This window comes from Lepeophtheirus salmonis, chromosome 7 (genome assembly GCF_016086655.4).
Source record: "Lepeophtheirus salmonis chromosome 7, UVic_Lsal_1.4, whole genome shotgun sequence".
NCBI lineage: Eukaryota > Metazoa > Arthropoda > Copepoda > Siphonostomatoida > Caligidae > Lepeophtheirus > Lepeophtheirus salmonis.
This window is the reverse complement of record NC_052137.2, coordinates 12,539,195-12,553,952: the sequence shown is the minus strand read 5'-3', so window position 1 is coordinate 12,553,952 and position 14,758 is coordinate 12,539,195. Positions and strand designations below refer to the sequence as shown.

Below are 14,758 nucleotides of genomic sequence, written 5' to 3'. Positions count from 1 at the left end.
TAGAGATTATAATTATGGTTTGAATATTATTGAATTTTGTTAAAAATATTTTTTGATGCCTTAAAAGAAACACCTAATGAATTGATCCAAATATTATATTTAAAAGTACATAGTCACTTCTGTCATTCAACGAATTAATCTGACGCATGCCAACTTTATTTGAAAGTTTTGTTGATTGATAACAATCTACTAACTATTATTGTAACCTTTTACTTTTGACACAATGTAAATAAGATTTTCGAACTCACATGATTTTTTTTTCCAATGAAAGAAATGCTATAGAAAATTTAATTCACAATTTCCCTTTTGTAAAATGATATATTACTATATTTAATCTTTTAATCGTAAGTTAAGATTTGATTTATGTAATAGTAGATGGAGAATGAGGATCAGGATAGCTAGGATAAGTAAGTTTCAGAGGTGATTGATTATGAAGCATAACACTTCATGTTTGTGGTACAGTAATAAGGTCCAATGACGATGGAAATACAAAAAACTTTCTAATTTTTGAATAGGGGAAATGACACTGTAAGGAAATAAATGTTTCATATTCTCTCTTTTTACTCGCACCTTACGTGTCCTGTAGGTCAGCTCCTACAACACGTTCACACAAATAATCATAGTAAAAAGTAGTAAAAGTAGACTAAGCTACTACTATTCTTTGTATGCTTAGTTATAGGTGAAACCAATGTGACTTTTTCTTCGCCAAGTATTACGTTTCATCCTGACTATGTATGTATGTAATAGTTGCTTGCAACACACAAAATTATGCAGTTATGTATCATTTTATGATGCTTTCAACCCGGAATACAATTTATTTTACTCACCCAGTAATAAGGAGAATAAGAGTGTATTGAAATTGTACATGGAAGCTTTCACTTCTTGGCCAGCGGGAAAAATAAGGGGAAAAATTGTTGCATGCGTGACCCGACACGACCCTTCATCCTTTCGAGACTTTCTTTTCATCAATTTAAAATGATTTGAGGGAAAATTAGTAGTTTATTTGCCAATGTACATACAACAAGAGGGTTACTGAGGAAATAATTTTTAGTAACATACTATTGTGCTCTTTCCTATAATTTCATATTTGTGTCAGCGTTTGTTTGACTACAAGATTACTGCTTAGGATACCTTTGTGTGAGCTGTGAATCCTATCAAATCCTGATAAAAATATATAACGCCTGAGGTCAGTATTCTTGAAAAGAAGAAAAAGGAAAAAAAGGAACATTTAATGATTGAGTTGAATGTCCTCATTTGTTATTATCTATGTAGATCGTTATTCGTTATAAGTCGTCATGGGACCTAATCGATTTAAACGAGAGAAAAGAGAATCCACTCCCTTTAATGATGAGCCCATTGTTCGAGAGGAAGTTCCTCCTGAGTGGAGGGATATAGAAGCACCCATCAATTTTACCTGGGTGGCACAAGATGAACTTGCTGGAATGGGATGGCCCAAGTCTAGAGATCAAGTCCGTTTTTGTGTGGAACAAGGAATTGATCATCTAATTTCTCTTTCTCCTGAAAAACTTCCTCCTTCCTATGCCTTTCCAAATTTAAAATGGACACTCATTCCTGTAGAAGATTTTACAGGACCAACCATTGCAGATATAAAGAAATTTATTACCATAATGGATGAAGCACGGAAAGAAGGAGAGGTATTTATTTTTGTTCATTCTATAATAGGAAGTGTAGATGAGTGTAGATATGTTTATTTTACAAAGGCCATTGGAGTCCATTGTGCAGAAGGAAGAGGAAGAACGGGAGTCCTGTGCGCCTGTTACTTGATTTACTATCATGAGATGAAGCCATGGGATGCCATACGTATTATGAGAAGGCAGCGCCCAGGATCCGTCGAAAGGAAAACGCAAGAAGAGACCGTGGTTCGTTTTTGGACGCTTATCCAAGACTACGGGAAATCCAAATTGGAAGAGTTAGAAGAAAGGGACAAGGAATTGCGGAGAAAACAAAAGCTCATGAGTTTGAATAATAGCTTGACTACTTGTACGACCGAAAACCCCTTATTGGGCCACACAGCAAAGTTCTTTGGTCCAAATAGCGACGCTCGATCCGAGCGACGATGTCAAAGAGCTAAATCAATGCCCAAATTTAATCAAGAAGAGGTAAGAATTATTAGACTCTTTAAGGAATCAATATATATGTATATTTATGATACTCATTTCTAATCAAATCTCTGATGAATTAATATACAAAATCAATATATCTTTAATACTCGTATATACATTGCAATGGAAAAATACTCAAACGTCGTAATTTTAATCGAGTTATTGCCTTTCTAAAAAAGGAAACAAGTTGTCAAACGCGACTACTACGTGTATGTACTCGTACATACAAGTCTAAAAAAGATAGATCGAAAGATATGTAAAATAAATGTTACGGTATCAATTAAAAAGTTGGAAGGTTTCCCAGCTTCTTATGAACCCGCCCATAGTGTCCAAGCAAAGGACAAGCGGAACAATTTTTATTATAAATGTAGTAAAATGACTTTTTATTCCATAATGATGATACATTTATACGAATAATATCTGTTATATGCTAGTTAATTATGTCATGAGATTCTGAAACCTATTTTTACGTTGCTATTGCAGGAGGAAGAAGTTAATTTTCGCCAGCATATGCAGAGTTTCTTTCAATCGCGTCAACACCGTTCTCATCGTCACGAAAGACGATCCCGCTCTCAACCACACGGAAAAAGATCCGAAAAGAACCAAAATTCAAATCGAAATGAGCGTGCGACGACACCTGGTCGATCCTTGGTGGAGAATCTCAAACCTGTTCATCAACGAACACGAAAACTGATCGAAGAGCCGGCATCAAATCAAAATTCAAATGACTTAACCAAACATTTTAAAGACTTTATGAACTCAAGCTCCTCCATCAATAAGCAAAAGGCTCGGAAACCTCCGAGACACCCCAACAAATCTGTTAGAGGGGTAGATGAGAATGATGCGAATATTGATAATATTTGTATCCAAGAAAAACCTATGAGATCTCAATCCTCTTCAAAAGAGAGAAAATATATTAGAGCCATGACAGAAACGGAGACAAACACACACAGGAGTAGTGAGAAAGAAACTTCTTGTCCTCCCTCTAGATCCTCCTCTAGATCTGAGTCCCCCTCAATGTCTGAGGACTCTTGTTCATCAGATTCATGTTCCAATTCAAGCTCAAGGTGCTCTTCAAGAAGAAACTCAACTTGCTCATCCATCCAAGGCTCTTCATCTCGTTCATCCTCACCCTATACGTCAAGCTCTTCTTCAAGTGAATTCTCAAGTTCCAAGAAAGTGCCAAACAGTCCTCCTTCATTTAAACCTACCTATACCGTAGAGAACATTTCCTCCACCACCTACGACTACTACACGAGGATTCGCTCACGTGCTGCAGCTAATCGAACGGAAAGCAAAAAACCAATGGAATGTTATCCCTCTATAACCAATATACCGTCCCAAAGCACCACTTCCGACTCCAGATTCAGGAGGGCTCAAACAGAGTTGTCTGATAGACCTTACACTAGTGCTTACAGTACTCGAAACTATTCAAGTGTCTTAAACAATTACGATATTGATCAAAAATATCTGAGTAACAGAAACATTAATAGCAATAGCCCATACAACTCCTCTTCATCTCGTTCAATTACTGCAAATTCAATCGTTGTTGATCGAGCTTTATCCAGTCTACGATGTGGGAATAGTTCAAATATACTTAATCGTAGATTCAGAACAGACAAAACATTAGAATATCCTACTCCACTTGTTCGAGATTCATGGAAAAGAACCAATCAACGGTTTAATTACTCCAGATTTGTGTCTACCTCTCCAGAAACCTTTGTTTAAAACACTATTTATAGTATAAATCTGCCTACTCCATTTGTCTTTTCATATATTAACAAATCATTAGTATTTTGCCAACTATGTTTTTTTGACTCTTTGTGTTTTTTTAACAATAAATTATTCCATTTTGATATTATAAAGAGAAAAAGAAAGAGAGTAATCTTGTCTGAATTCATGTTTACTTCATTTACATAAGTTTGAAAAGAGATAGATGTACATGCCCTACATATACAAAAACAGTCATTATGCACTATTGTGCATAATGACTGCATACACGTTACGCATTTTAGAACAGCATTAGGTCTAATAATACATTTAGTTGTTCTTCAAGGTTTTTACTAAGCATTTTCAAGGATTTCTCTCTCTTTTAATCCTTACTCAACAGGAGAATACATCATATTTATCGTACAATGATTTGTACGACTTGCAATTTCGTGCCAAATACATCTTCCCCCCCAAACAAAAAAATGTATATATAATTTCTCAATTTCAGGTAACTGCAAAAAAAAAAATTATCTAACAAAGTAGTGAATACTAGTGTCGTGCCATTACTAATTTATTTGGTCCGGTACAGTCCCATCTTAGGAACGGCCATATCAGTTCTTGGGAAGGTCCTTAAGAATATCAGTCCATGGGACTATAAGTACTAGAACTGATTAAAAAAGTAGAAATAAAGTGGAGTAACGTCTTCAAAGACCAAACTGTATAAGTTTTAGGACTCATATGCAGGACTGAACTAGACGAGATCGAGACTGAACAAAAATGCAGTTTTCATTACTAATTAAGGACTGTTACTAGTGAGTATGTCCTTTGAGGCATACCACGTCCTAATGAGATTAGGCTTTCTTATTTTCCGTATCATATTTTTTTTTTAATTTACAAGATCCTGGGAAACATCGGGATCACGTTTGTAAATATCAAAATACATTGCAATTAAAACATATATTTTTATATTTTTTGAGGAATGAATCAATTTTTGGCTGGAATTTTCATTTCTGTATGATTCAATTTGGTGGGAGAAAGAACTATTTTTTAAATTGAACTTCCTGAACTATTATTTTCATATCCAACTTCGTATCTCATATACCCTTTATTTGGGAATTAAGAGGAAGGACCTGTTATTAAATGTATTCGAACGAAGACATTTTTTGATAGAGTATCCATTACATAGTTACTATATTGTTAGTTCTTCCTAGATCATCATACTTCGCTTGTATTGGAGAAGAGTGTCTACTGATGGAGTTTTTTTTAAAATAAATATCTATAGATTACTCTTCATTGAGTAATTCATATTTTGCCTAAACCATAAAATCCAACTATTCATTGAATCAAAACAGTAGTTGTTATAATAGAGAGGTTGTGTGGTCTTAAATGTGAATAGTTTATCCAGATATTAAGTAATCGATAGTATAATGCAATTCATCCTAGACATTCATATTATATGGATTTTATGTTTGGTATACATCTGTTATATTATATTATATAAATAAAGATAAAAAAAATGTCATCGGATCATTTCTAAAAATCAATCGATGAACATGGCAATAAAAACGACCTCAGCTGTAAGCCAGTTCTATTTTTAAAGTTATGTTCTGTCAACATAATAATAGTTTAAAAATTACTTAAATATGAACGTATATCCAGAAGTACACTGATTTGAAATATCACCTATATCATGGCGTAACATATGAACCATAACACAAAAGTAATGACATATGGAAACCTGACATAGTATAAGTGCTGATTTCTCCTTATTACCGAAATACATGGTACATAATTACTTTTTATATCAGGGGGTTTATTTTTTAACTTTTTTTATATAAACTAAATGGTCTTGTTTTTTTAATAATATCTGATCTTTAGGCACAGTAATTTCTCAAATTGCACCGTCCTAGATTATGATATTTGCGGAAATATTCATTTCAGAGAGTAAATTCAATGCTCTCTCTACTGTTAGATATGTAGGTAGTTCAGACTAATATAAATCAATAGCTCATTCAATTCTGAAATCCAGTTATTTTTTCTTAGTGAGTCAACTGAAAATAAATCTGTGAGTTTTAATTTTGACAAACTTAATCGGAAAGTGATTAAACAAATTGGAACTACTCAGATTCACTACTCCAAGGGAAATATTTTATAATCCCATCCTCGATTACTTCATTAATATTAGTTCGTGTGTTCTTAATACAAACTAAACTATTATTTTTATTACTTATGATAGTTCTGTGAAGACTCCATTTTTCTGTAGACATATTACTGCTCTCCTTATGTTTGACTTTTCATTATGATATTCAGCATTACTTTTCAGATCTTTTGTCAGACTTGACAATTCTTTATGAACACTTTTTTTATTTATCAAATCGTATTTTTTTATTTGTACATACTAATGAACAAATTATGTTATGAATTAATAACTTTACTTTATATATATATATATATATATATTGTAATATCATGGAGGAAAAAAATATATATATATTAGCCGCTATATGGTGTGACTGTCTGTAGCTTGTTGTTTAAACATTTTTTTTTTTTAAAAAGCACATACTGAGAAGAATTTTAACAGCGCTCTTTATATGAGTAACATACACTCACAGATAAGTATAGGTTGATAGAGGGCGCTAGTGTAGCATAAAGTCTCGTCAATTGTTTTATGTTCCTGCTTTTTGATATAATAAATTAAAAATATTATTTTTTTCATATTATGAAATACTTTATAAATAACCCAACAACAGCTGACGTCATCTTGAGTAGATCCCACCTTCTTCAATAAAAACCTTGTCATTCTCTATGCATACGCTACTAGGACAAAACATCGAAGGACAAAACGTAGAACAGACAATTTTTAAGGGGATATTTCAGCATTATAAAAAGTCATCCTGATAATTTAGTAAACCAAGCGAAGAAAAAAAATAATCTAGGAATCAATGTCAATGTCAAGTAACTCATAATAGGGTCCATCGAATATAATTTACCAGTGGAGTAGTAACTTACCTATAAATGTCGGCTCTAAATTACCCGAGTAAGAATCGTTAGCAAAAATAATCAGAAGAGTATGTAATTATATTTTATCCAAAGATAAATTGAAGTAAACAATTCGAAGTGTAATGAGTTTTTTTGGTATTGTACGGCGAAAATGTACAATTTAAAAAAAGTTATATTTACATTTTGAAAATTGGTATAAGATGGTTTTGCGATACAACTTTTGACTACAAATATATGTATATTCTTAGGTGAATAATGGAATTTTATAAGACGTAAATATACACAAATGTGTTGTAATTTCATCATACCCCCAGAATGCCTTATGTTAGTATTTTCTTTGTTCGGTAACTTTTTTTTTCGCAAAATATACTCGTAAAAATGGTGCATTCTAGGTTTTGTACGTTAGACGATTTGTATGTTTGACGTTTTTTCTGTTCAAAGTTTTGTCTGATCTACCCTTTGTCTGAGCACCATACACATACCTATATTTTATATTAAATGTTATTATCATTAAGTATAATATAATGTACTATTATAAGTAGACAATTATATTATTAACATAATTATAATTGGTAATTGCGTAGTATTTCTATACATATGTGTTCAGATGTAACACAAAAGTTAAGCAAGGGATACTCAAATACAACACGATGCTTTAGAAATGTCAAAGGGCCTAGGATAATGAAAAATAAAAAGTCATTCGTTTTTAATTCGTATTGCGAAACAGATTTTTTGTTACTAACAAACCTTTTGATGTAGATTTAAGTGCTTTGAAAAAACTAACTTACTGAAATATTAGTAAACCTATTATCACATATGAAAATATATAATTTTGTAGGTAATTAAATATAATAATCAACCCAATCTCAACTTTTTTGTCCTGGAATTGAGTTTTTGTGTTTCTGATTGCGTTTATCTTGAGTAATATAAAAACGACCTTTAAAGCCCACAATTTATGGTTTTGTGAACTACAAAAAATTCTTTTTAAAAGAATATTTGTTTACAAAACTTAGATGATTTAATGTTAATTTTCGCCTTGAAAAATCTCAATGAAAGGAAAACACATGAAATATAATTTTTAGGTATAAATTTCCAGATTCAAAAATACTTAAATCATTTATATATCTTCTTCTAATTTGGAGTCTAAAAAAAATTACAAAATATTGACCCCCCTCTTTTATAGTCTTATAAATTTCTCATGTATCATTACGATGGTAACAATGATAGTTTGTCGTAAATTGAAGACAAAAGAAGATTGAAGAGCACCACCTTAAAACAACAATATTTAAAAGTTCTTTTTCAAGATTTGTTCCTTAAAAAAATATTTTTCTATTCATATATATCGAGCTATCAAGGCTTATAAAAAGTATATGAAATGTTGCTCATTGTAGACCTCAACAGTAGACATTTTTGCTATAAATACTATTTTCATATCCCTTGAGGAAAAAACAAAAGGTAAGGAACGTTTTAATTCCGGTGTAAAAATTTGTGGACTGGTGTTAACAAAAATATATTTGATTATAATTTGAAGTATATATATACAAATAGAAAAACACACTCACTATCAAGGGAGAGGGATCAATCAAGAAGAAAAAAATGATGAATTTAACAACGTGGCTGTTCCGTTCAGAATTGGATCCAAATCTATTGCAAAACATGATTGCAAGGTCCAATTTGGAAGAAATTACACTCCACAGAAATATAGCAAATAAATACACGGCTCTAATTGAATTTCGTTTTTTAACATGCGTTTTATAAATTGTCCTTTTTTAATTAGATAATTACTTCATCAATTTTATATGGGTTTTGTCAGAACAATAACTTATTTTTCAGATCCAATTTTTGATTTTGTTTTTTAAGTGATGTGGTTTTTTTTTCTCCCTCTCCCATTTTTTTTTTTTGTGATTGTTTTATTTTTTCAACTTTTTTAACGTTTCGAATACAGTGACTTTTTAATTTATAATAGTTATTTAAAAAAAAGAAAATATTAAACTATGTATTAAATTGAATGCCCATGTGTTTGTCCAGGAATCAAGCCCAAACTAATGAATGGATTTTTCTGAGTTTTTTTTTATCTAGCCTCTTAAGGCTCCAGAAATTGTTCTGGTAACATTTTTTTCTTTTTTTGTATTTCAAGGGCATGTTGGCCTTAAAATAGAATTTTCATAAAAACGTTTTTTTATTAACAAACGACTCCTTTATATAAAGCAGAAAGTAAAGACCGTAAAATTCCCAGAAGGAGTCTCGCTGGATGTTGGTATATACATATCTTTGCACACTTTAAAAAAAAGGAGATTATAAGGTTTAGTGAAGAAAAAAAGAGAATAAAACAAAGAATTTTGAAAATAATATGTAAGGTGAGCGAACGACAGTTCAACTTGAATATTTTTTCTTCTCTCAACCTTAAAATTTTGAAAAAGTATGTAAAGATACAAATCGACATGCAGAACGAATAATTCTTAGAATTTTAAGGTCTTTTTTTATATTTACATGAAGCAGAAGAGCTCTTAATCATTCATTTCTTCATCCCGGACAATACCGGCAAACCTACTCCAGTAGTAATTAAAAACGAAAATACATTAATGAATCTTACTACTGTTATAAAGAATGAAAAAATATAGAAAATTGTATACATATAAAAAGATAGATTTCAAAGGAAATAAATATTTTCGATATTTGGAACAAAGATTTTTTCCCTTCATTTTTCTTCAAAAATAGAAGGAATTTTTTAATACTAAAAAGAATATTCAATTTATAATATTTGAATTATTATTAATAATATCTAAATATAAGTATTTCCTATTTAAATATAAGTGTATATGTTAAAAATGGATTTGTAGGTAGAGGAGGGATCTTTATAGATTACAATATTTTCCTATAAATTTATCAGACCGTAGAGCGATATGTATTTATTTTCAAATCCTGGACCAACTGGGGACTCAAAACTTATAGTAACATTTCATTACAATTTTATTCCCGTTATTTATAATTTATAATAGGTTTCATTATGCAACCAAAGGACAGCTGAAACATATATAAACAAGTTTTGTTTTTATCCTATGTCTCTAAGTGTAAAAATATCAGAGTAACTACAAAAAAGGTAACGCTTCTGCAACCTCCTCTTTGTCAGTGTCAGTGCCAAAAAAAGTGGCAGAGACATTTGGCATCTCCATGTAGACTTCCTACAACTTCAAGCAGTCCATTAAATCCACTATACAACCAAGAAGAGGCCGCACTTCTGCAGCAACGATATGGCTTACTTCTGGCCTGCATCTGTTTTGCCCTCCTCTAGCCTTGGCTATCAACCCCCTGGACTCTGCAGTTTAGGGTGTCTTGGAGAATAATGTTTGCCACATCTCTTATAAAAATTTGGACTTTTTCCGAGTTGCCATTACAGCAGCGTGATACGCCATAGAATCGACTAACAGCTACCAATCGGTTCGACGGCGTGTGCTGATATTGCTGCTGAAGGAGGAGAAATTAAATACAAAATAAAGCAATTAAACAAGTCACAAATTGGTTTTTAGTTGTCTTTTCTTGATTGAATAAAAACTGCGTTTCTCATAATTTAGCCATTTTAATACAACTTTGGGACCCCACTCTGTATATACCGTTTTTTTTATCCCAATCTATGGACCGATTTTCTCTACTTTCCTGATTCATGAGTTGTATAAATATTATTTATGCATCACATTTAAATATGTTTGAGGTTATTGTACCGATGTTCACCTTCTTTAAAACATAGATATGGAGCGGCGTAGCTCAGTGGACAACTCGCTCGGGATAAATTATTCTTATGAATTCAATGTGATTAGGCTCAATTCACGGCCACTCCTAGAGAAAGAAATATATGTTATGTATATGGACTAGAAAAGACCATTGCGTAATTGTAGTTTAAAAAAACAAAACACAATTCATTCATTTGTAGAATCGGTCTAAATCGAATTTTAAATTAGACTTATGGATTTTTTTTGTAAGACATAGCTTTTTTAGGCCTGATCTAGACCAATAAAAATTATAACGGTCTCAGAATGGTCTAGGATTTTCAGATGCAAGCCCAGCACTAATATTTACAAATCGAACTGTTTTGTGCTGAATAATAAATATCCATATATGACAGAGAGATACCTCCAATTTTGAGGTTCTTGGTTAGTGAATTGTTTGTACATTAAGTGTCTATGTTGAATAACACATTATGTTTTCGTATATATATAAGTTTTCTAACTGGAATGCCCCAAAAGGTATACATTTAAGAATAGTGAAAAAAAATAGTTTTCAGATTCTTGTGACTAATATCACCGATTTAAAAAAAAAGAAAAATACAAAACAACTATGATATGGATTATATTGGTAACTATGATAGAAATAAAACGTTCAAATTTGTTCAGAAACACACAAGGCCGTGAATATAAATGCTGATTTTGTATACATTTTGCGAACTTAACGTTTTAATTTCAAAATATTTTTATATCTAGTTCTCAATTTATTCATCTTAACATAATGGACCAAAAAATGTATAGATACAAAAAATATCATAAGTTTTTTTTTATTATTCTTTAAAATTTTGACAAATTTATTACTCTAGCTAATATTAGTATGAGGTCATATTTAATGATATTTCTTCTACTTTAAACCAAATTAAGTCAATGACTTATCACAAACAGTACATTTTTAGTTCATATTTAAACACATGTTTAATCACTTATTTGTTTTTAATCCTCATAATATTTTTATTTGACAATTTATATGTAGGTCATTTAAAGGAAAGTATTTAGTTTTTAGTTATAATTAAAAATTTAATTATCTAACAAAAATTAAAATATATATATCAATACTATTTATAAAAAACATGTATTTAAGAAATCCAATTTCATGCAATATTTTAATTACCCATAACTCTAAAATTGCCTATTCGGCCTTCTCATACTTGTATGATATATGAAAGATAAAAAAAATGATATAATATGATTAATAATTAGGGTAGTCGTACATGACCGAATGAACTTTTTTCATTTAACTCGTCCTAAAAATATAACGAATGATAGAATATACACAATAAGAAGTAAAAAGGACATGGGGCGATAAGCATATATATACATTGGATTTTAATGCCTTCCTCAATAATTATAAAAGAAAGAAATATTATAAGGGATGGAATGATTTAAAAAAATATAATTGAGCACGAAAATTCTGTGGAAGCATTATGGTTGAAGCCATTAAAGTCTTGATCAAATATCAAAGGGTTCCTCTGATAGACTTCAAAAATTTAAATTTGAAATATTTCATTGCTTCAAAAATAGACAAATATAAGTTTTAAAAATAAACATTCATACAGTATAAGAATTAATATCTACAGAAAATATAAAAAATCAATCAGTAACCTTAATGCTAGTCCAGTCAAGATATCAAAATACTTATTCAAAAATACCAATAATCCCACATATCATTTTCAAAGGAAAATAATATTAAATGGAAGAGGAAGACAAATAAATTTTTTTCATCTACTTAAAATAAAAACAATCTTAAATAAGGAACTGACGACGCCTTAAATGCTTTTGAAAATTTGAAGTGGACCCTGGCAATTTACCTCAACAAAGGCATATCTGAAAAAGAGATTATAAGAAATTGAGTTATTATAAAAAAGGATGCACAAGCAAATAAACTCATAATTAAATTTCAAACGACGGTGATTCAGGCAGTAGCAAAAAAACGTCGATACACATTATTCTTATAAAACTAGTACTGAGAGAAATACAATTGGAATCATAACCTGAAATCCTATGAGTATCTTCTATTGATGAAACCTATTAGTATACGAATCCAAAGCCAAGAGTAATCTTTCTTTTGCTTATGTTTAATATTTGGGTTATTGTGTTTGTTGTTTATAAAATTATTTGGTACTGAGCAAGGTATATTGAAGATAATGTATGTATGCCCTTTTCAACTCTTCAAGTGTGTCGTGCGTATTTGCAGCAGGCACGGACATTTAGTGAGGTGATATCTATAATTTTTTCGAATCATGGACGTTATGAATTATCATTGCTGGGTACCTCCTTCATTCCCCCGGATACCTGATCTCCAGAACCTTTTAAATCCTAATTTTATTGGAAAGTTCAGAATCGGACGACAAGGATGGGATGGTTTGTATCCGATTCTCTCAGGGTATAAGTAACCCACTTGAGTAATAGGAAGGATGGAATGTCTAGGAATCAGAGGTCAATTGTTCTTCGGCCTGCTGCCACTCTCGTAGGAAGTGAAATCTTTATGTGACTGAAACTCTATTCTCCAGGAGACACCATTGTGTCATGAAGAACGGATGGAAACCTCTCTCTCTCCCCGCAAGAAGACTTACTCGAGTGGTGCAGGTTGGATAACAATCTACTAATTTGTTGTTTTTACAATCATTGACTTGGGTGTGATGCTGTGTTCTTCCTTCCTAGGTCTGAATCCTTGATTATTAAGAATTTCAACATAAAAATGATTTTGATTGTTTTGCCAATATCTTAAAAGTATACATTATAACTTATCCATATGAAAAATATGGAATCTTCTATTCATATAGAAATCAATTTTACGACAGTTTGATTATATATATGTACTTATTTATTAACTCTTATTATTCTGGATAAGGCAATATCCAATTTGTAATGTCTACTTCGCATGAAAGAGCAAATTCCTACAGCAAAAAGCAAGGGATTTCTTTTGTGAGTAATCATTTAAATAATATAAATACAGACATCGAGCAAGATTAAACGATAGTTGCAATAATGATTAATGCTACTTTCTTTTAATTACTTATATAATTCCTTAATCCCAGTGACGTCACCCAGAAAGATTGATCAGCTGCTATTTTTAATAACAAAATCAAGAAAAGTTCAGAAGAAACTACCATCTCTTCTATATACCTTTGAGTTGAAGAGCTTCATCCGAACGGTTAAAGGAAAAATTCCCTCGCTCTTTTCACCCCCAGAAAGTTAATTGAAAAACAAATTCATTGCAAAGCCAGTTCACCGCGAGGAAAGTTAATCCCAAGACCATTTCATCCGGAGGAAAATTTATCCCTAAACAAGTTCATCTCAAGAAACTAATACATTTATATAATCTAAATTATAATTATTATAGAAGGTAAAATGAGTACATTAGTAATATATTTATATTCAATTTAGGAAAATAAAATTAATATAAAGTTATGTTGCAAATTTGTTGCGATCGATGGTTAAGGATTCAAATAAAATTTTTCGTTAAGCATAAGAAATTTAAGATTTTATTTCCATAAGCATCTTTTTTTTTTGAAGATAATGATTATATTCCTGAATTATTAAATCTTTGTATTAAAAGTAGAATAAAATACTGCATCAAAGTTGATTTTTTTCATTAAGATATATTCCAAATATATGTATTATATGGGATGAATTTTCCTCGAGATGAATTTGTCTTGTAATGAAAATCCCTTTGAGTGAAAATAGGGAGGTGAACATTCCGGGGTGGAAGGAGCGCGGTGAACTTTCTGTACACACATCCAAACACCAATACAAGTGTTGAAATGACCAAGTCAAATAAAAAAGTTGTTACAATGGTCACACAACAGTTTTTTCTCACCATGTCGACTGGAGTACTATTTACTATATGAGTAATCTGTTTTTAATCCGATAATGGATTGTTACAATTACTTTAAAATATGTACTTGGATTGTTTTTTTTAGTGATATATATAAGTGAGATATTTTCTCTCTCCCCCCAATAAGAATTGGAAATAATCCTTATTAGCTCTTTACTCCATTCATAAGATGGATTCTATAAAGTTATATTTCTACTTATTAGTTTACTTATAATTACATCAATTTTAGCATCCTTGATCTCATATAATTATAGTTTTGTCGACATGTAAATAAAAATTACTTTTTTGGAGGAAAAAAAAAAATAACA

The 14,758-nt window shown here is 30.9% G+C and overlaps 1 protein-coding gene across 2 annotated transcripts; it reads left to right on the top strand.

The window, feature by feature from the left end:
- Positions 1-993: 993 nt before the first annotated feature.
- Positions 994-4,000, top strand: LOC121121548 (uncharacterized). 2 transcript variants are annotated; one of them, XM_040716503.2, is made up of 4 exons: positions 994-1,186; positions 1,273-1,655; positions 1,722-2,120; positions 2,607-4,000. In XM_040716503.2, the coding sequence occupies exons 2-4, from the start codon at positions 1,296-1,298 to the stop codon at positions 3,849-3,851; spliced, it is 2,004 nt and encodes a 667-aa protein (XP_040572437.1). In that variant the 5' UTR covers positions 994-1,186; positions 1,273-1,295; the 3' UTR covers positions 3,852-4,000. The 2 variants fall into 2 exon arrangements, with proteins under 2 accessions (XP_040572437.1, XP_071746034.1); XM_071889933.1 differs by having other exon boundaries at positions 995-1,186; positions 1,703-2,120.
- Positions 4,001-14,758: the final 10,758 nt, after the last annotated feature.

What these genes read in the sequence shown, in the direction of transcription:
- LOC121121548 (XM_040716503.2), top strand. Translation starts at nt 1,296, where the DNA reads ATGGGACCTAATCGATTTAAACGAGAGAAAAGAGAATCCACTCCCTTT. An exon ending in AAGCACGGAAAGAAGGAGAG is followed by an intron (nt 1,656 to 1,721) that starts GTATTTATTTTT and finishes TATTTTACAAAG; the next exon opens with GCCATTGGAGTCCATTGTGC. An exon ending in CCAAATTTAATCAAGAAGAG is followed by an intron (nt 2,121 to 2,606) that starts GTAAGAATTATT and finishes TTGCTATTGCAG; the next exon opens with GAGGAAGAAGTTAATTTTCG.